The sequence below is a fragment of the Mangifera indica genome, chromosome 4 (assembly GCF_011075055.1).
Source record: "Mangifera indica cultivar Alphonso chromosome 4, CATAS_Mindica_2.1, whole genome shotgun sequence".
Taxonomy (NCBI): domain Eukaryota; kingdom Viridiplantae; phylum Streptophyta; class Magnoliopsida; order Sapindales; family Anacardiaceae; genus Mangifera; species Mangifera indica.
The window spans coordinates 1,535,652-1,558,153 of record NC_058140.1 but is presented as its reverse complement, the minus strand read 5'-3'; the positions used below and the strand labels follow the sequence as shown (position 1 = coordinate 1,558,153).

The window sequence follows — 22,502 nt, the reverse complement described above, 5'->3', positions numbered from 1 at the left end:
CAGAACAATGAACTAACTTGCTCAGATATTTGCATTAACAGAATAAAAACTTCCACGAATCAACAAATACATAAATTTCAATGATAGACGTGGGCATATTAGTCTTAATTTGTGTAATTAGAAGGGCTTAACTGTAATTGTGTAATGCAGGGGTTTATGTGTCAATTCATAGCCAAGATAAAATAGATATTTTAATATTCAGATATTTTATCAGCCATGGTTATAAAAACCAAGGTTATTGAGGTAGAATTTCGAGAGAATTCTTATAGATTAATCATATTTTTTGGATTTAATTCAAACTCGAATTCAATAATTAATTTGTTTTATTAAGTGAGATTTTTTCTCACACTTAATTTGTTTCCCTTAACGTAAAAGTTTTCCTTCACACTTACATACCCACATCTAATATGTTTCCCTACAATTGTGGGAGTTTTAATAGTGTTTCCGATAACACATTAAGTTATTCGTCTAACACTCTACGTGACCGAACCCAACAACATTCTTCTTAACTAGACTAACTGAACAGTAAACGGGTGAAAGATCCCGCTCATTTGGGTTTTCAAGGATGGGCTTTAGCAGTTTAGAGAGTTTCAAATGGATTGCTACTATAGTTTAACATCCCTCGTAACCAAACCCAGCAGTCTCCCCTTCAACTAGGGTAATAGAAACTTTCCCTCATCTATTTCCGGAGGTCCAACCAAAGAGTAAACAGGCAAAAGCTCCCCTTTCTCATTTGGGCTCCAGGGATGGGCTTTGACAGACAGGCTGGAGCTTCAAATGGACCGATATCATCATGAGCTGAACCATTAGTCAGATTTTGTTTTAAGTCTCTTGTTTTCATTTTCCTTGAGAAATTTGATCTAAAGAGATTACTCAGAGTAGACAATTGGCTGCGGTAGTGGCGCAGTACATGCGAGCAGATCACCAAGAAATGCTACAAAGGTGAGACCTATAAAAGGGTTATGTTTTAATTTTTTTTTTTTCCCAAAACTTTTAGACGGTGAAATTACTGTTTAACCCTTACGAAATTAGTTTTTTCTTATTGGAGAGTTTGATTTTGATAAGGTATTTTTGAACTAACCCTGGGTGGAGAAATCGAGACGTTATACTTATATTCAACCATTGGAAGCCGAAGCATATTTCAGGTGACCTACTCAGAGAATCACTTCTGGGAGAAGCAGAAGCAAGTGGAAAAAGATTGCAGGTCAAGCGTCCAATTTGGTGACTTAATTATTTCAAAGTTTTTTTCCTTAATTTTGAAGCTTTTCTGCTTCCAGTAAGCTGCTTATTAGTTGATTCTTCACGCAAGTTGAAAAAATTCATATGCCACAAACAGCTGGAAAGTTTGAAGTTGAGTGATTTGGACGTGTCACAAGTATAATTTTTCTCAATTACATCTTCGAAACAGTTCGTTGATCCAACTATCGAACAACTGATTTGATGATCAGTTGACTTATACCAGCCTTTTCATCATATTAACATTTGATCTGACATGAAACCCATAATCTCGAGCTTCAGGTCTGCGTTATATTAAACTTTTTTTTTTTGAAAAACTAAATAAATTAAGAGTAATTTTATAGATAAAAATAACGGGTCGATTTTACTCAATCACATAATAACAAATTAGTTTGCTTGTTGTCAAACATTAATCTCTAAATATTTTCATTGTCTGGTTTGTATGTCTTTCTTGAGATTTCTGCGGTAACCTAGCACAAGGTTCGTCTCAAATATTTGATGTAATATCTAGTTTCATTCATATTTTTTACCATTCTTATAGTTATTTAGGAAGTGTGGTCGAGATTTGAATTTTAAAATAGAAATGGATCGGATCCGAATTGATTTGAAATGAATCTATAATTTTGTTTGAACAAGTTGATTTTAAGCAGGAGCTTCAATTCGTTAATTTAACTTGAGATCAATTCATTTGGTAATTTAGTAACATTATTTTGCCAATAACACAATTTCTTGTTCCGATAATACTGTTCAATCAATGGCTTTGCGTGATACTATACATCAGCTTAAACAAGTTTAAGCTCAAACTAAATATTATGATTTTAATCTGAGCTGTATTGGTTCAATTCGGATTAAATCCATCCCCAATTTGAAATGGGTTTACAAAAGGTGAAAATTACAATTTGGGATTTCTCATTGGAAAATGAAAGGTCTTTTATGGTTGATTTGATTTTCATGTTTTTCAATGAGCACTTATTTTGGAAGTGGGTGTTAGTAGTTTAGGCTAAATTAAGCAATTAATTTATACTCCTTTATTCTTTTGAGTTCATTAACCATTAATCAACTTAAAATTTGATTAATCAAGAATCTTGACTTCAAAGACTTATCTAAAATCTAGTTGTTTGGCAAAAACTTAGAGAAAAAAAATATAAAATTTGCGTAAAAAACTCAAAAATAAAAAGAATTACGAATAAGTTTAAAATATTTATTAGGTCTTGGTTTACTCACGATAAGTTAACCTAATCAAATAATATAATATTTTTGGATTGGTAAAGATGGATGACCAACTTAGAAAGTGTATAAAAGAATCAAAGATAGAAATTAAAATTACTTATCTGACAATTCAAATATTTGTGAAAATTATTCAAAATAAATTTAAAAAATTCTGATTTTTTTTTTTTAACAAGAAAACTTAGAAAGAAAAGAAAACAGAAACAAATTAAATGAATCCCAAAAGGGATGACAATTTTAATAATTTCCCTTTTTTTTTATCTTCAATATTTTTTGAACCCAAAAGATGAACACTTTTTATTATTATATTCTTTAATAATGGAGAACCTTCCTTTATGTATCTTCTTAGTCTGTATCAACTTTTTGCTTTAATTTTTCTACATTGGGTCTTCCCTTTCAATTCACTATTCACTAGCAGAAATTCGTCGGCAGATTCATTTTTTCTTGACGACCTTTTTTTTTTTTTTTAATAACTTTTTAATTATTTTTATTCATTTTTGACAACTTTTTTTTCATTATTTTTTAACAATTTTATTGTCACCTCAAGTACAAATTAAAATTTCTTATATTCCAACCAAACTTAAATTAATCTTTATTTGAACTCAACTGTAAAGCGCATAACGTTGCTCTTAACATAAATATAGGCAAATTACATGTTGTTACCCGTCAAGATAGAGTAACTCGTTCAAATATAAAATCTCAAATTTTGATATTAAAAGATTCAGATTCGACTCTATACTTTTATAAATAGGTCTAAATAATGCATATTAAAGTAAAAAGACCCGATGATGGGTTGCAAAAAAGACAGACTCCACTAGGGTTCATTCATTTAAAAAACAAACATATTTATGCCAAGCTGCCATTCAAACTAGTAATAACAGAAGCATTTCATTGACTTGATTTTGACGTGATTAGTGGTTGATGGTGAGTGGAGCACTTTAATTATTCAAAGAAGAAATTAACAAAATTCATTTTAATATACCATTAAAATTTACACGGTTAAAAACATCAATTTCAATATCTTATAATATATGATATAATATGATACAAGTAAAAAATAGTATATATTAAAAAATATATCAAATTAATACGATACAATAAACGTATTTTATGATACGATACATATTACTGATATGAATCAATACTTATTTTTAGAGAAAATGATAATAAAGTTATGGTGTACATGAAAATGTTTTAAATTTTAAGGGTGTTTGTGATTTTTTTAAATAATAATATATTAATTATATTTTTTATTATTTTTATTAATATGTTATTATTTTATTTGTTTAAAGACATATTGTACAATACAATACTCGATATATAATATAAAAATTAGGGTTTTGATATGCAATTTGATTATTATGGTAAAAAATTATGTAAAAATACTCAATACTTAACTCCTTATTGCTTATATCGAAACATGTAAAAAAAAAAAAAATTGATTATCGCCTATTTTTATTATTGCATTTGTTTATGTTCTTGTAATAAATATTTATACTCCAACACAACTCATTAATTGAAAGACAAGTGAAGAGTCCAAAGACAAAAACTCTTTTGCCTAACTATTCTATTATCCATGTCCCAAATGAGAATTTAAATAAGAGTGATATATGTATAATTTTATATATAAATAATAATTATTATATAAATATTTAATTATACGAAAATATATTGTTATTTATATATAAAAATTATATACATAATTCTATTAAAACTTAAATCTATGAGGTGTCCTCCAAAATCGGGTACACGGGTCCCCATTGTATATATAATTTTGGTGAAATCGAAGTTGATCTCATCCATTCACTTTCTCATTATGATCATCACAAAATCATTTCCGACACCAATCAATATTATGTTAGAAAGAATCTGTTTCATTCTTAGGATTTTATCTTTCAACCTTATCTCCCATTTGTCCCTTTCATGGGTCCCCAGTCTTCAACTTCACATAAACTTGCCACCAATTAATTGGCTCAATTTTTTTTCCTCATAAATGTTTATAAATGTTATTAGATGAAGCAAATAAACCACACAAATTCATAATATTAATAAAAACAAATTAAGTTTCCATTCAAATTTAGAGGTAAATTCAATTTGAATTGGTTCAATTTAAATTCATAACTTAATTCAAACGAACCCATCTCGAGTAAAAATTCTTTTATTTGGTTTGAGATCAACTTATTTTTTTATCCAATAATATTATATATTTAATTGACAATATTATTCATTCTTTCAAAAAAACATTATTTACTCTACCAATAATCCTCCAACGACACTTTACAAATTAGCTTGAATTGTCAAGGGTTATGGATTTTTTTAAAATTCGAATTAACCTCAAACTAAACTTGCATCAAATTATATCACAATAATTAAAAAAAATTCAATAAGTCAAAGATCACATTGATATATTTATAATTAGGCTCAAATCAAAATCAATTTGTTTGTCAATCATATGATATTGTTTATTTTAGTAACAAAATTGTCCGTTGTTATCAAAATTCCTCTAATAATATTATGTATTAATTTAAATAAATTTGAACTTAAAATCATAAAATTAATTCTTCTTTATTTTTTAGTTTTTTTTCTCATGGTATTCAAAGGGAAGTTTCGTCTTGTCTACCTCTAATGACTTTTTAGTCTAACTAAGGCCATAAAATTCCTTAAACTGGTTCTTAAATTATAATTAAATAAGAGCTTCAATAAAATTTTGATTATTAATCAAGATTATCCGGTAGGTTCGATGTCTCAATACGCCGGTTAAGTAGGACCCATGAAATGTGAACCCTTGATTCCACAAATGCATGCCACGTGTTAAAAAGATATATCCAAACCACCATCACTATCCACAAACCATAATTGTACCCATTGAAAACAATATTTCTTAATTACTAAAACTGTTTTAATAATTGGTTTGGCACTGAAAATTATGGTGGTGGATGATCCAAAAACCATCCATTCACCCAAACAAATATATATATATATTTATATTTGATTTGACAAATCAACTATTCAATTATTTGTTCTTACCAATAAGATCGTGGGTTTCGTTCTATCAGAGTCGAGCTCAAATGTTGGTCTAACTTGAGTTTAGATTTAAGTTATAATATTCTGATTGAATTCACTTGAATTGATATATAATTTTATCAGAGAATTGTTTTTAAAATAAATAGTATCACCAACAAAATAAATAATATTATTAAATGAACAAATAAATTAATCTTATGATGAGTCAAGACTTTAGTTCATAATGGACTCATTTGAATTGAGTTGTGGATTTAGGGTTAAACTTGAACCACATTGAATCGATCTCAAAAGTTGTGACTGGTTTCAATTTGAACTCATCTAAGTCACACTTGAGTAAAGTAAGTTTGTTTATTTTTTAAATCGAATCAAACTTGAATTAAAGAAGTTTGACACATGAATTGGGCAATAGCTCGATTTGATTCAAACTTGGTTTATGGGTTAATTCAAGTAATGTTAAACAATTATAAAAACGTCATTATTTAGCTTATTCGGTTAAAAACATAGTTTTATTAATGAGTCACGAACTCGAACCATAAATCTAAATTATAAATTCAAATTGAATTTCAAACTTTAAACTTAGAGATCAAGCCTAATTATTTGAGCTACCTTTAAATTTAGCTCAACAAACTCAAGTTATCCTATTTTTCATTCGAGCTAGGGATGTTTGGATTTGACTTTATTCATATCCTCTTATGCATGGATTCGATCCAAGTTAACTAAGATCAGATCCACCCTTAACCCACAAAGCAAAAAAATAAAATCATCAAAATTCTTAACAATTATAATCATAAAGCTAAAAATAAAAAAAGGATCTACTATTCAGTAATAGATTGTTATTTGATTGAACAATTGAGTCCAAAATCCAAAATTAAAGAGAAGAATTTTATTCAAAGCATAAAATAAGAGAATAGATGAATTATCAAGCTATACTTTCTATGAAAGTTGTCTTCTTCTTCTAAGCTTTGATCGTATTTACCAATTTTGAGGCTCACCAGAAGGCCAAGAGAAGAAGCAATCCAGAGCTGATGAAAATTAGCAAACTTGCAGCAGATGCTTTTTCGCCGCCGTTGAAACCACTGTCAATGGGGTAGAGATTCCCCGGCGGACCGGTGATGTAAATGAAGGAAGGTGGCGGTGGGCAGTACTGCGTTGGAGGCGTCTTAGGCTTCTTAGGCTTCTTAGGCGGCGGCGGCGGCAGTTCTAGAGGTGGTGGAAGTGGCAGCGGAGGAGACGGTGGTGGCGGGCTTTCTACGCATGACGTGGTGCACGTATCGCCTTGATCACCGCCGGTGGAGGATTCCTCTAACTTTCTGGCAGTCAAGCCGTTGACTTGGGACACAAAAACAGCAACAAAGATGAAAACTTTGAACGTTTTGACCAGCTTTCGAAGCCGGAAAGAGCAAAATCGAATCGCCATGGATGAATCTTGGAGCTCGAAGTGATGAAAACGGTGCGTTTTGGGAGGTGGGTTGAGAGTTCTAGAGAGCGAAAATGAAGAGAAGTGATTCAGTTTCTTACGTTATTAGGTGCATGGGGACTGTAAAATAGACTTGAAAGGTTGAAAAGCGCTTTTGAGAAAAGTGCTTCTGGCGGAAGTGATTTTAAGGGAAGAAGGAGAAGGCAAAGTGGACCAAGATGAGACATGCTTATAGCCCAAGGGAATCGTAATTGCAGGTGAATAGTCCAAAATTTGGGACCCCACTTTGTGACCCTTTTAGACAAATTTTGTTTAATTATTGGTAATTTCCTTAATCATATTTTTAATTTTAATATAATTAAGCTTAACTTGGGTTTAAACTATTTGGTTGGTGGAATGTCAGTGTCCAAGAATACTAACAATTTTGCATATCATAAGTTATAATATACGTATACATAATTATCAGTATTCTATAATACATGATACATATTTTATAATATGATACGGTATAAGTAAAAAATAATATGTATAAATAAGTGTATCAAATTAATATGATAAGTAGATGTATCAACTGTACTATACATATTATTGGTATGGATCAATATATTTTTTTAAAAAATAATGATGTAATAAGGGTGAATAAAAAAAATTTTAAATTTTCAAGGGTGTTTGTGATATTTTTCAAAATAATAACATATTAATTAATTTTTTTATTATTTTATTTTTTAAAAATTGTATCATACAATATAATACAATACTCTATACACAATACAATATGCAATTCAATTACCATGTATGTGTCTCAATTATTGATACTAAGGCTACAAAAGAGTCAAATCGCATGAGAGTTACTCATAACTAAGCTTATACTGAATCAGATTCAGTTTGATTATTGCCTAGTCAAGCTTGAGTATTATTACTTAAACCGAACTCAAGTTTGTTGTTGTTAGACTCAAGTATGATATCAATAAATCTTTAAAAATTTAAAGCATGATAATTGAATTGTGTATCAAAACCCTAATTTTACGTATCATCTATTGAGTATCATATCGTATGATACAATTTTTAAGAAATAAAATAATAATAAAAAATATTATTAATACATGATCATTTTGAAAAATATCACAAACACCTTTGAAAATTTAAAAATTTGCATATACACTCCTATTATATAATCAATTTCTTTAAAAAATATATCGATCTATATAGGTAATATGTATTGTATTATATGATATGTTCACTGTATTGTATTAATTATGATATACCTCATGATAGATATTGTTTTTCATCTGTAGCATACCATATCATTTATCGTAAGATATTGATAACTATGATTTAAAGTAATGGTATTCCACTTCTAAAATCTTATTCTCTGATTAAGGGTGTGAACGAGTCAAACTTAAAATTGTTGTTGGCCGGGTCGGTGAGCTTGCAAGCTCAAAACTTGGTTTGAGTGAAAAATTATTAAACTCCTAAAAGTTTTGAATGATGCACCTACACCCATAAAATCTTATCCATCAATTATAAATAGGGGAATAATAAATAAATATATAAGTTTCCTGGTTCAAATATAATTTTTGAAAGTTATGGTTTAAAAGCAATATTTGAAAGCTTTTAATTATAATTTTTCAAGCTTAAAATTTGTATAAACCTAATCGGATCTCAAACCAACAATACCCTGTTCCACTTGATTACAATCCTAATCGATTCATTCTATATTGCTAGTGACTAAGAGTTGGAATAATTTATTTTAAAAGAATTATAATGCATATAATTGATCAAAACTAGTTGTGATATTATACTGTTAGAATATTAAAAGTAATGTTTTTATGATCGTATTGGTGATCGAATTGATTATCTTATTGATTCAAAATTTAATTTTATCGAATTATAAATTAATTCATGATTTAACTAATTGAATTGACTGGTTCATTCCAGTTTTAAAAATATTGATTAAAAATATAATTAAATTTGGAATATTGGACAGCCTAAGCCATGAATAAAACTGATTTCAGCTTTGAAAACGAATTTAAAACATTGATTGGTTCAAGTCGTGTTCTTGTATTTAAATGGGAAACCGACATGTCGCGTGCATAAAACTCAGAAATTTTAGCCTAAATTTTCGGCCATTAAATAATTTTTATGGGCCACGACGGTGCACTTAGCCACTTTCATATAAATAATATGGAAAAAAAAAATCACCACATAAAAAATTTAGATTAGAAAAATGGGATTTCAACATGCATCATCCACCATTTGACCCAAAAAAGAAAAATATAGCTACTTTTGTATTATAAATGCCGCCATAAAAAATTACGTCAACGAGAAGAATATAAAATTTGTTATATGTATGCAAACTATTATGAATACAAAAATATTTTTTTAAGGATTAGTTTTGGTTTTGTAACTATCAAGTGTCTCCCTCATCATTGTTCTTGGGTTAGAGGACTTTGATCCAAATGTGAATATAAATTGAATCAAGTCTAAATGTCTTCTAGTTTAAGTTTGACTTTATTCAAAAATAAGTTGACTCAAATTCATAAGTTCGAAGTTTAAAACTCGGATGAAGTTTTGATTTGAGTTTGTAATTCATTAACAAAATAATATAGTTTTACTCAATAAGAAACAAAATGATATTGTTTTGATAATTATTTGATATGATTTAAATTAAACCACAAGTTATATTCAAATCGAATTAAGTCATCTATTTGACTAGTGAGTTGACCAAGCTAGACCCCCTCTTGCGTGGGATTGGTTCAACATTAAAAATAAGCAAACCTTCATAACTCAAGCTTGATGTGAGTTTGACTATAACAAAATCAAACATAACCAAAACAAATTAAATCAACTTTAAGATCGAGTTAATTTGATTCAAATTTAACCATATTTTTATCAATATTTAGAGTTCTTTTACATGTAAATAATATGCGTACTCAATAATCATATCACTAGTCACTTCTTCAATTTAATATCTCGAATTTATCCATTTAATCAATACATGGAGTCACTGACATGGAGTTCTAATAATAAATAAGAAAAAATGGCTTTGAATTACAAGAACAAAACAATCAGATTCAAAGGGCCAATCTAACTAAAATATAGATGGGCTGAGAGCCCAAATGAGTGTTATTTCAAAACTCACATGGATTGTCTTATATAAACAACTATAATATTTATAATATAACAGAAATCAATTAAAATAATATAATTTTAATAAATATTAATTACAACAATATCAATTTAATTGATTTAAATTAAATTCTAAACTCAAAACTCGATAATATACAATTTTTAAACTCAAATTTTAGCTCTAACTCATCTCACCTGCGCTTGTTCAAGCCCAGATGAAACTGTACAGCCAAGAGGCGCTATCAACCTCAGGCTGTTGTTATTAATAAAATTAACATTTCAGAGCAAAATGATTTGCTCTGAAATCTCCCAGCCGAAAAGTGAGCTTGTTGCTTCACTTGTTTCCCAACAAGTCCTCTTTGAACATCTTGAATCTTCAAGAACTGAGTACTCATTATTCAACCACGAGGATGCCCCAAATCCTTCTGACATCTCCATCAACATTGCCTGTAGCTCCTCCAAACTGTAACATTTATCCTATTTTCAAATGAAACAGTTCATGAATCATGAATCCTTACCACTAAATATTTTGTAGATCAACGAGACAGTTATTGTTTACCTCTTTTCTTGTTTGTGCCATTAGAGAGACCATTTCTTGCACAAAATCAGAAAATCGCTGAATCCATTAAACACAATTGTTAGCAAAATTCAATGGAGAAATAAAAATTCTAGCCTAATGTTAGATTGTCCTACATCAGTTGGAAAAAATGCTAAATGTTAATACCTAAGTATGAAGAAAAGCCGGGATGAGAGAGACACAAGTGAGCTGCTATCAGAGCTCGATTACAACAATTTCACCCAAGAGTCTACGGGGAGTCACCTATTGACGTGAAAATCCAACCAATAAACCCTTTCAAATAACTGATTGTGAGGGTGTTAAACATGACTCAACGTGTCATAAAGGGCCAAGTGTTATAGTATATAAACATTTGGGAAAGTTGGGATGGGAGAGGCACAAGCTAGGCGTTATGAGAGCTGGATTACAACAATTTCACCCAAGAGTCCACGAAAAATAGACGGTCGACGTGAGAATCCAACCAGTAACCCGTTCAAAAATGATTGATAGTGAGAGTGTCTGATCAATTACTCAATGTACTGATTGCCAGAACAATTCAACTAATAACTCGTTTCAAATAATTGATTGTAAGAAGTATCGAACCAATCACCTATGTGTAGGCCGAATTGTTGGTTCGTACTCAAAAGAACCTACCAATTCACTTACCTCTTCTTCTTCCTCTGCAGGATCATACAAGCCCACATCGTATAAAGTTCTCTTTCCCTCATCTGACAAAACTGTTCAAAAAAAGAAACACTGAATTCAGAATCAAACATGAAAAACGAAAATCATGTAAATAAACTTCAAAATTAAAAAAAAAAAACTACCTGAATAAGCTTCTTGAATCTGCTGAAACTTGCTCTTGGCTTCCCCCAACAAAGAAGGATTCTTGGTCCACTTATCAGGATGCCATTTCTTCACAACAAAGAAAGAACAAAAATCCAGATTCAGTAACAAAAAATAAACGAAAAGAAATAAGTTTAAAAAAAAATCTTGAAATCTGAATAAATTACCATGGCAAGCTTGCGATAAGCTTGTTTGATTTCTTCGACAGAGGAGTCCACAGTAACGCCAAGAACTTTATAATAAGGCGGTGAGCTTTGCTCCATATTTTTGCATTGCAGACAGAAAACCAGGAGAAATTCTGAAATTGAGCTTCAGACCTTATGCATGGCAGGGGGTTATTTATAAGAAGGAAAAGATCGGTGTGGCGGTTGAACATAGAAATTTCGAGAATGTTTAAAGAGGGGAAATATCTGTTGGGTCCAGAAGGTTAGAGAGAGATATTTTAGGTTCGAGAGAGACACTTTCTAAGGGTTTCGGATACTTTTGTCAGAAAGTTAAAGCTTTTAGCAAATGGGAAAATGTGGGTCCAATGGTGGTGATTAGATCATTAATAATAATTTTATTTTTAATTAAAATTATTTAATTATATAATAATTAAATTTTATGTGATAAAATTTTTTATTGATAATTTAATATTTATATTAAGTATTAATAATAATTTAATGATTTTAATAAAAAACAAAATAATTATTTTTTAAAATAATTAAATTAACAAAAATAAATTATGGGTAGAAATTTAATTTTTTGAGACTTAAATATCAAGAACCTCGTTTGATCAGACCTTGGACGGGAAATGCATTTGGCCTAATAATAATAACTTATTTGGGAGTTCTCCTATTATAAAATCCCTCTGATTATTTTATTCTGAGCTAGTGGAAGCTTCCAGAACAATGAATTAACTAACTCAGATATTTGCGTAACAGAATGAAAACTTCCACGAATCAACAAATACATAAATATCAATGGTAGACGTGGGCATATTAGTTTAATTTTTGTAATTAGAAGGGCTTAACTGTAATTGTGTAATGCAGGGGTTTATGTGGCATTTCATAGCCAATGAGAAACTGTCTACGGAAAATACTTTCGACCTCTAAATTCATACAGATATACGTACGACATTTGTCTTTCTTTGCTTTAAATTTGCAATTCAATGGCGGTCTGACTGTCAGCTAAGAGCCACTTGAAAACGATTTAAAAAAATAGAAAGTAAAAAATCAAAATAAGAACTACAAGTTGGTGCCAAACAAAGAAGAGTAGCTAGCAAAGATTTTTATGAGGAATATTTATTGGAAGGGATGATTTTGATTTTTGACTCTGGAAATTTCAACTATTCTTCTGAGTTTTTGCTGTGTATCTGACACCTTCTATATGAAGCTTTGACTATCTGTTGCTAATGGTATCTTCCTCACCATTAAAGACAATAGAAAGAGAATGAAAATTGAATAAGTTTTAATGTGGACAATGTTTTGGGGAATTTGTATGTTTTAGTGAGAAAATTAATGAAATAATTGAATAGTTTAATGAATATTTACATACAGATAGGAGTGGATATGAATCGATTTGAATATAAATATTTATTGACTCAAGTTCAGTTAGAACATAGTTTAACTCAAGTTGTTGGTTTGATTAATCTATGGTTTGGATTCATAGTTAAAATTTGTAACTTATTAACAAAACAAAGTCATTTTATTTTATGATAAACAAAATGATGTTATTTTAATAATTGTTTAATATAATTTGAATCAATCCAGAAACTAATTTTGAATCGAACATAATCATTCACCTGACTTGCAAGTTGAAACCAATCAAACTCTCTTTAGTTAGAGTTTAAAAAAAAAAACTGAACCTCCTGGCCCGAACTTGACTTGAATTTGAGTCGAGTCTGCTTTCGAGCCCTAGTTAGCTCGATTTGGCTCTAACCCTACAAATAGAATTAATATAAATAATTAGAGTAAACTTAATATACTTCACAATTCATTATCTAAATAAATGACATTAGTGTGTACGTTAAAGCTTATTGAACATTTGGCGAGGTCCAAAAAACTATTATATAATAATAAGATCATTTTTCAAAACTCTAATACAACAACTTTACTCATTTAAAACCGTTATCAAGAGAGTTTTAAAAAAGGAAGATGAAGACCTATCATTATAATACATGTGAATTTCAAGAACTTTAGGAATTAAAAAAATATGATTCAATCATGTATTTTTATAAACCCTAGATTTAATTAAGTATAATTTATAACATGTGTGAATATCTTACTGATCAAATTAAATTATGTTTTATTCATGTAAATTTATATCTTCACCTTCTACAAGAAGCTTTGACTATCGGTTGCTAATGGTTTCTTCCTCACGAGTAAAGAAATTAGAATGGAGAGTGAGAGAGAATGAAAATTGAAGCTTTAATGGCTGCTTCGTTTATAATTTATACATGAAAAAAAGTTATTACAACAAATTTCATAAAAAAGAACAAAAATTTTCGTTTAAAAAATCAAAAATTCGTTCTTAAAAATCAAATGTTTTGTCTATGAATTAAATATTTGTTATTATATGATATTTTTACAGTCTGTTTAGCAAGATTTATTTGAGTAAAGCTTGTAAAAAAAAAACTTATAATTGGAACAGAACTAATGAAAATATAGTTTTTATGAAGAGCTTTTAATATTAAACTACTAAAATGGATTTTAATATACAAGAATAGATCATGCTTGTGAGCAATATTGAAAAAAGTAAGAAGAAGAGAGCTGTTGGGTTCAAGCGTTCTGAGTTTCTTGTTTTTTATTGGTTGGAAGACGGCAAGCATCGGTGTAAAAGAGAGATAACACTCGAAAGGAGAGTCTAAGTTAGTCATATGAGCAAATGACTGCCAATTTTCAATACAAACCATTAATTGAATATGACTTGACAAGTTAAAAATTGAATGGGAGTTGAGCCTTTTCAAAACAAAATTTAGTTTGAATGAATTAGACATGACTCAAAATTAAATCATATCATATTTAAAAGAGAGATAACAGTCAAAAGAAAGGAGAGTCTAAGGTAGTCACTTGAGCAAATAACTACCGATTTTCAATACAAACCATTAATCAGATATGACATGACAAGTTAAAAATCGAATTGAAATTGAGTTTTTTTTATATAAAATTTAGTTTGGATGAACCATATATAAGTCGAAACTAAATTTAATCATATTCAGATTGATATGAAATTAACCAATTCGAATCAACACAAATTGATTTGAATGTTTAAAAAAATGTTATTATAATAAAATTTGGCAGGGGTTGATTGAAGAGAAGTTTAAAGACAAGAAGCGGTTGCTCCTTACATATTATATATATAGTTGAATATTCATGTAATTGTAGTTATTCTAATTATTTTTAAATTATTTTATTTTTGGGTTATGAGAATATAATATTAATGTGATGCTTTAAAAGGTCATTGTACCAAATTTTTTAGGTTATATATGTATAAACAATACAAAATATTATGTTGTATATTTGATAGTTTGAGAAAGAAATTGAAATGTTAAAAGCACTTAAACCAGTGAAAACAGTGAATGTTTTTGAGTTAATGTGGTTTGTATAGTTATCAATATCTTATGATATACGATACGTATCCTATAATACGATATGATATCAACGGAAAACAATATTTTATTATAAGATATATTAAATTAATACGATACAGTAAACGTATAATATGATGCGATACGATATATATTATTGATATAGATCGATATATCTTTTTAGAGAAAATGATGATATAGTAAGGGTGTATATAAAAAAAAATTAAAATTTTATGGGCATTTGTGATATGATATAACATGATGATCTGTCAATTATAATATTTTATTATTTTATTTTCTAAAAGATGTACTATACGATATGATACAATATACGATACAAAAAATTAAATTTTTAATACACAATACGATATACAATTGGTTTAGGTTAGGTCAATCCGAGTATAATTCAAATTGAATTACATTAAAAAATTTTGATATAATTCCGATTCATATTAGGTTACAATTCACAATATTTAATTTGAATTTTAAATTGATGCAACACAAATAGGAAACTTCTTAACAGTGTTTTCGTCTTCAATCAATCAGTTCATAGCAAATTTCGAATCCAACGGAGGCTGTGTGGTTAGATTGCGTAGATTATAATTGACAAGGATTGCCAATGGGAAGCTTGTAAATCCGAGTCTCTATCATTTGTAGGGTTAATGAAAATCAGAGGCTCTTTCATAATAATTTCTCTCGGTGCTGTTCCCTTCAGTTGGTTATCTCTTGTCAATGTCAAATTTATAAAATATTATAAAGATTTTTTCAAAGTTTTAACATTTTCAGCACTTTATAACCAAAACGTATAAATAAATAGACATATCACAATTAAGTGAAAACGTAATTCTCAAGTTAACATCATGATGCTCAAATTAAAGATGTACCGGAAGAAAATTTTTCCCCACGAATTTAAATTAAAAATAATCATAAAATTATATGTGTATACTTTTTATAAATTTTTTAAGTATATAAATTATGTGTCATCATACGATTGAATATTTTTAAATTAAAAATAAAATAATACTTAATCACATAATAATACAACATCTGTATACGTAAATTATGTACCAAAAATATGTACATATAATATTGCTAAAAAAAATAAAAACTTACAGCAAGAAAGTGGGTTTTCAACTCATATTTAGCGACACAAAATGTTATGAACCCTATAGAAAACAAATAACAAAAAAACAATGTTATATATATATATTTTTTGTACATAAATTAGATATATAAATGATGTGTTATTATGTAATTAAATATTATTTTATCTCTAATTTAAAATCATTTAAACTTATAATAACACATTATTTATATATCTAAATAGTTTACCAAACATGTATACGCATATTTTTATTGATAATAAAATGCATAATTACTCGACACATAAATACAAGTATTTACTTGAAAATCCTAATGCAAGAAAAATCATAAAATTGACTATAAAAACATTTTCACTATGAATAAGGAAGATTACAAAATTTAAAAGAGATTATTTCTTCTCTCTTTGTTTGATCTCTTAATCTTAGTTCATTTTGCTTTGTGATAGAATTTTTTTTTTACATATATTTTAGTACAACTTTTATTTAAAACCTTAGTGATACTTAAGACGTGTATTTGTTGATTTTATTTCTACAACAAGTTGTATTCGCATTACAATATGTTGCTCCAATCCATATATTGTACTCTATTGAACAAAATTAAAAATCCGTGACAGAATCCTAACCACTGCGTTTACTTAGGCATGTTAGGAAAAATCCAATCTTCTCGATTGTCACAAGGATGAAGCTTTAAAAGACCATCACATTCAGCTACAAGCCTGCAAACATAAATCTAATATGAAGCTAGGTCAATATATAAAGAAATTATTATGCGATATCGGTATAAATTCCATCTTGGACTTTTAATTCTTAGCCTTTCATTAGACGTTAATAGAAGTGTGTGAGATTATTGGGCAAAAAAATGACAAGACCTTTTTCTATTTGAAGAGTATTTTCTTTCTTGATCATGATAATAATTCAGTAAAAAAGTTTACATTCACGATCAAATCATCAGGTTGGTCTGTGTGATATCCGGCAATTTTGCTGTTGTTAGACTCGGAAAGTAAGTATTAAAATTGGAATAAAAACCTATCTTGGATAAGAATCGGAATAAAAAATCGGGTACATGGTGGTTCCGATTTTAGCTTGGGTATTTCGCTTACCTTAGTAAAAAATGGTTGATTTATCTAGCTATATATATATTAATGTATAGTCAACTTGAAAAGCTTGAGGGAAATCAGCAGTTTAGTTTCGGCAGTGCTGAAGATTATCAAACACTTATTATGAGATTTATTATTGAAAAAGTATATATTGTTTTGAAAAAGAAGAGAATAAAAAACAATATTCACTTAAAAAATCGAAATTATTATAATTTTAATAAAGAAAAAAGTAAACAAGATCATTTAATAAGAATAAGATATCTAAAAAGAATGATAAAAAAACTCTAATTAATGCATAAATAATTAAGAATTTAACTGTAGTTATAAACTTAAAATTGAAAAATTAGGCAAGCTTAACCGTCTGTTAAGAATGAATTTAAATTAAACTAAATTTGGGTTGAAAATTTTAATTAATTTAAATTTGACTCGTTGACAATTCTTTATTGGAACTCTTGTTCTTCATAATTTTTTTCTTCACCATCTTTGATGTTATTATTTCTCATTTAAAAACTAGCTAAGCTAGTTGAATGGAATTTGGTCCGTTGAACTCAAATTGATCATTATTTAAATTTAACTCAGTTTAAATTAAATCTTCGTTTCACAATATATATATATATATATATATATATATATATATATATATATATTAGGAAAAGTAATGTTTACATTTTTCAAGTGATTTTCAACGTATTACATGCTTCTGTACTTCTAAATGAGATGAGTACATATCTCATGATAAAAATTTAAAATATCTAAAGTTAAGGCTCGAAATATAAGGACAAAAAGAATAAGAGTCAACCCAGTCTGCGTAAAGAGGAAAAGAGAAAGCAGAAATCAAAGTTCAAGGGCAATCCGAAAACCGACCAAAAATAGACAGAAAGACTTTTCATCATTGGAATTTGGAAGCGTGAGATTATGCTTTCCATTGAAGTTCAACAAGTTTGTAGTCTTGTAAATCTTTCACTAATTTTATTTTCTTAGTAATTTCCATTACTTAGTTTCATGGACAAAGACTTGAGTCGAACTGACTCAAGCTCGAATCCACATTTCAGCTTGACAGCTTGGCTTGACTTCAAGGATTCGCCAATGATTCATCTTTTCAATATTACTGGTCACCAAGTTGAGTTCAAACTAATAATTTTGGATTCGAACTGATCCTTGTAGACTTGTAAGAGAATAAGAGATTCGTTAATTATTAAATTTATATATATTTTAATTTATATTTTTGTTCATATTAAAATTGAAAATGGGGACTCATCATTAAAATCAAGCTTAACATTTATATGGGGCACCTGCAATACAACTACATTAGAAAGAGATTCTAAAGATTAGTAAAACTGATGAAGTATTAAAACTTTTAAGATGAATATCTAAGTTCAAATTTCTACTACACTTATAAAACTTTGATTTATCGAGTGTAATAGTTGTAAATTTAATTACTATATTTTAGATTTACCTGTCTAACAAACAAATATGGGTAGGGTTTTCAATTACCCAAAAAAAAAAAAAGACTACATTGAAAAGAAGCAAGTGAAAAAATAAAAGGGGATTATAAGAGGTAAAATTCCATCATCATTTTTACCTCACTAGGGTTGCTGCTTCAACATTTCAAGAAATAGGGTGTTGAGTTCCATGCAAACCCTCGTCAAATGAACAGTCTCTTGCTTTATACCTCACTTTCGTCGTCGTTTCGACCTTGGATTATACTATAAGAAATATTGAAATTCTATATAAATATTATCCTATTTTGTGCCGACAAATGCCATGATGGACAAGGTTCTTAAATGCAATAAAAATGTCACTTTTTCACGTCCTTTAAACAATCATGATTCTCTGAAAATGGAGAAAAAAAAGACCCAAAAACAAGACAGCTTGTAGTTATTTTTTCTCGTAAATAGTTAGGTCCAACAACCAAATATACATGAAAAAAAGCTGAGCAGAAACTTGTAAACGTACGTGCAGATCTAACCTTATGTGCCAGTGTCACTCTCAAATATTAACGCTTCTTTTGTCAATGTCTCGTCACATGAAAGCATAACAGCTAGAGCTCCTAATTGAAATTAAATGAATTTGCTTTCTTTCATATTACACAAACACATGCGCACATATGTTAGCCACACAAATTTCAGAATCTAAATTGCTAGAGACCATCAAGAACAAACATACATACATTCATACATACATATATATATATATATATATAGACACACACACACACACACACACATTAAAAGGGGAACTTAATTTTACAAAAAATAGACTTAGGTGATAGATGAGATAGGCATATGGGATTAGTTTTCTTGATTAGTAAAATTTATAGAAATGGAAGAACAAACAAATTATACAAATTTATTTATATAAATTAAAGTAATAATATATACTAGAATGGTTTTGATATGAGATAAAAAGTAAATAATTACTTCATAGTTTGTAAACATAGTTTTATTCAAATATTTTTTGTGATTGCATTCTAATTAAACTATACTACATAATTTAATTAATCTAGGTAGTTTAAGCCAATGGGGTTAGATTTCTAGGTCTTTTGACGTAATTACATGCAATTGTTATTCCCGAGGCTTTATATTCATCTTATAACATTCTAGTAAAGACTAATTTTTATAAATATTTGGGGAGAATCTAGTCTGGATTTCTCAAGGATGTAACTTTAGAAGACCCTGCATTCATTTTCTGTCAAAAGTTGTACCTTACCAGGTAATTAGTCAATTTACATTTTGTTTCAGCAGAAGAGAGAAGAGAAGAAGGAGAGCGAGAGAGAGAGAGAAAGATTCTACCTATTAATCCATCTTAATTAAGCTTGAATACTCAAAAATAAAGTATAAATTATCAAAATTTGCTCTTAAATTCCTCCTAGAAAAACTTTTTTTAACCTTTGCTTCAGATGATCACACTCTTATGGAGTCCCTTATGAAAGAAAACAAAATCAAAGACTTGGAAAAAAATTATGCATGTAGTTGTTGAAGAAGGTGTCAGCTTTTGGTAGCTTTATGATTAATTTATGCTTCACACCGGGACACCAAGCAATTTCATACAAGGAAAATGAAAATCTTCGAATTAAACAGATAGAGTTAAACAATCAAGGCGAGTTTCCAAATAATTAATCTTTATGCATGGATTCGTTAATGAAGGCTGGCTTACTCTAAACTAACACTTATATATGAACCTTCATGCATGGAGTCAATGAAGGTTTTTATATATAAACAGAAGTTTTAGCCTTTTAGGTCAGTTAATTGGATCCTGAAGGTGCTAGTGCAACAAAAGTTTTAATAATTAACTTGAACTAGCTCTCGATTTATTTTCTCCTAAAATATATGAGTGCACCAGAAAGTCATACGCAGAATTGCAATTACAAGTACTTGTAGAAAGCACAAGTTGTTCTACCCACCTAACCAAACTTAAACTACAACACATACTCTACAAATAAGTACATAAAGTAACCAAAAATACATACATATACATGTACTTATATAGTTGTAGGCATGCACTTGTCTTAAAAAAACTTCTTAGAGCAAATATACAATCATGGAAACGCTTTTTCCCCAGAGAAGAAGAAGATTAGATCGATAAATTTGAAGTTGATATAGTAAGTAGATCCTTATATGTAAAGAAAATTGAATGATCAAGAAAACATGTATGCTAAGAAGATTAATAAGAAGAATATTTTATTAACTAGGGTTTGTGAGAAGAAGCCTTATTATTGTTCAAGGTCGAACAGACAACGAAGCAAAGGTTAACCTGCAAAAGACTACTCACTTGACAAGAATAGCATAGAAGCCACTCACCCGAGAAAGCAACACTGCACCATAAAAGGTCTAACGCAGCAGTTGATTTTTTTGCAAGAACAAAAATATTCCCATCTGATTTCATTCAGTAGGAAGATTTTCCCTTCATAATTCAAAACTAACCCACCTGAAAAACAGCCAAAACAAAGCCAAAAAAGCTTCAAAATCAACCAGTTTTGGATGCAAAAAACAAAGGGAGAGGAAGAAGAAGATGAAGCACGTACCAGTTTTATTGAAAAAGGAGAAGAAAGAGCCATGAAGAAGTGTGTCTTGTGGTTAAGTCCAAGCTTGGTTTTATAGAGATAAGATGATAAAAAAAATCTTAGAAGTGATTTCAGTTGAATGTGTCGTGTTGTGTGAGTTTGGCACGTACATTTGGCTCGTGAGAAGAGTTGACTCACGGGTGAAACATTCATCCTTTGTTAAGGAATGGTGGTGCAGGTGTCCAATAAATTAATTGAATTTTAATTATGTTTGAATTGAGATGAAGAAGAGTTAGATGTGCTCGTGTGATTCTGAAATGTTGATGGAAAAGAAAATTGTGTGGAGCATTTTTGTCCAAACTTCACATGATCCCACACGTCTTCATCTACCTTCTTCTTCTTCTTTTGAGTCTTTGTTTACATTATTATATCTTGATTTGTTGTTTTTATCAACATCATCCTCCACGAGAAGAGTGGAGACTTACCGACAAGTAGGAGCTCCAGTTTTGTTCAAGATTAACTCATTTGTCCATCGAATTATATTATTTATTTCGTCAATGACATTATTTATTTTTCTGATAATATTTTTTATTTTGTTGATTTTCCTCTAATGATATTGTATACTAACTCGAACAAGTTTCAACCGGTTTCAATCTTGTGTTGGGTTGGATTACAATGAGAAATCCTTTTCAAAGCTATATTAGTACGTTTCATACATTTAATATTGCCCCGCTCCATTGCATGTAGGGACAGTGGACCAGGGCTGTCAAAGCAAGGAAAACTTACCGGTGAAGTGTATTCCCAAATAATTCTCCATTAGATTGATTTCTGTTTCTTCTTTTGTGGTGAATATATAAAATCTTCTTATAAGCACCGGTCATTTAGGGTTTAGGGTACTTTTCAAAATTATTTGTAAATTTGTAAATATATTTGACAAACTATGAATAATTGTGCTAACATTTCAGTTTATACGTGTAAACACAAGTTACATTTTGTGATCGCATTTAAATTAACTTTTTCATACTTAACATATGATAATTTTTTTTTATTTGGATTTGTTTTAATATGACATGTGTAATATTATGATATGGACATATGTCATCATCCAGCTTGCTTGATTTAGCTAGGTATTTAAATTATTCTTCTTCTTTGTTTTTAAGTGGCCTGAGTATTGGGATTTTTAGTATTGATTTTTTTTAAGAGCTAAGTCAGTTTCATTTTCATTGTTGTTTGAAATTATTTATGTAATCCTTGTTTTCCATTCGTTTCGTTTATTCATCTTGCAGTTGCTTCATT

At 29.1% G+C, this 22,502-nt stretch overlaps 2 protein-coding genes and 2 long non-coding RNA genes across 6 annotated transcripts; 1 reads left to right on the top strand and 3 right to left on the bottom strand.

Moving 5' to 3' along the window:
- Positions 1-787: 787 nt before the first annotated feature.
- On the top strand, positions 788-1,821 carry LOC123214022. The gene is made up of 2 exons (XR_006501802.1): positions 788-942; positions 1,049-1,821. It is a non-coding gene; the product is annotated as an uncharacterized LOC123214022 (long non-coding RNA).
- Positions 1,822-6,281: 4,460 nt separating this feature from the next.
- LOC123214021 (leucine-rich repeat extensin-like protein 6) lies at positions 6,282-7,110 on the bottom strand. Its single transcript, XM_044633706.1, has one exon. The coding sequence runs from the start codon at positions 6,902-6,904 to the stop codon at positions 6,476-6,478; it is 429 nt and encodes a 142-aa protein (XP_044489641.1). The 5' UTR covers positions 6,905-7,110; the 3' UTR covers positions 6,282-6,475.
- Positions 7,111-10,098: 2,988 nt separating this feature from the next.
- On the bottom strand, positions 10,099-11,870 carry LOC123214020 (chaperone protein DnaJ-like). Of its 2 annotated transcripts, none has more exons than XM_044633704.1 (5): positions 11,603-11,870; positions 11,417-11,504; positions 11,244-11,326; positions 10,593-10,649; positions 10,099-10,510 (listed from the first exon to the last, which is right to left on the bottom strand). In XM_044633704.1, the coding sequence occupies exons 1-5, from the start codon at positions 11,696-11,698 to the stop codon at positions 10,313-10,315; spliced, it is 522 nt and encodes a 173-aa protein (XP_044489639.1). In that variant the 5' UTR covers positions 11,699-11,870; the 3' UTR covers positions 10,099-10,312. The 2 variants fall into 2 exon arrangements, with proteins under 2 accessions (XP_044489639.1, XP_044489640.1); XM_044633705.1 differs by having other exon boundaries at positions 11,256-11,326; positions 11,603-11,865.
- A 4,731-nt stretch (positions 11,871-16,601) lies between these two features.
- LOC123213551 lies at positions 16,602-21,276 on the bottom strand. 2 transcript variants are annotated; one of them, XR_006501721.1, is made up of 3 exons: positions 21,228-21,276; positions 18,786-21,130; positions 16,602-16,822 (listed from the first exon to the last, which is right to left on the bottom strand). It is a non-coding gene; the product is annotated as an uncharacterized LOC123213551 (long non-coding RNA). The 2 variants fall into 2 exon arrangements; XR_006501720.1 differs by lacking the exon at positions 16,602-16,822 and having other exon boundaries at positions 18,464-21,130.
- Positions 21,277-22,502: the final 1,226 nt, after the last annotated feature.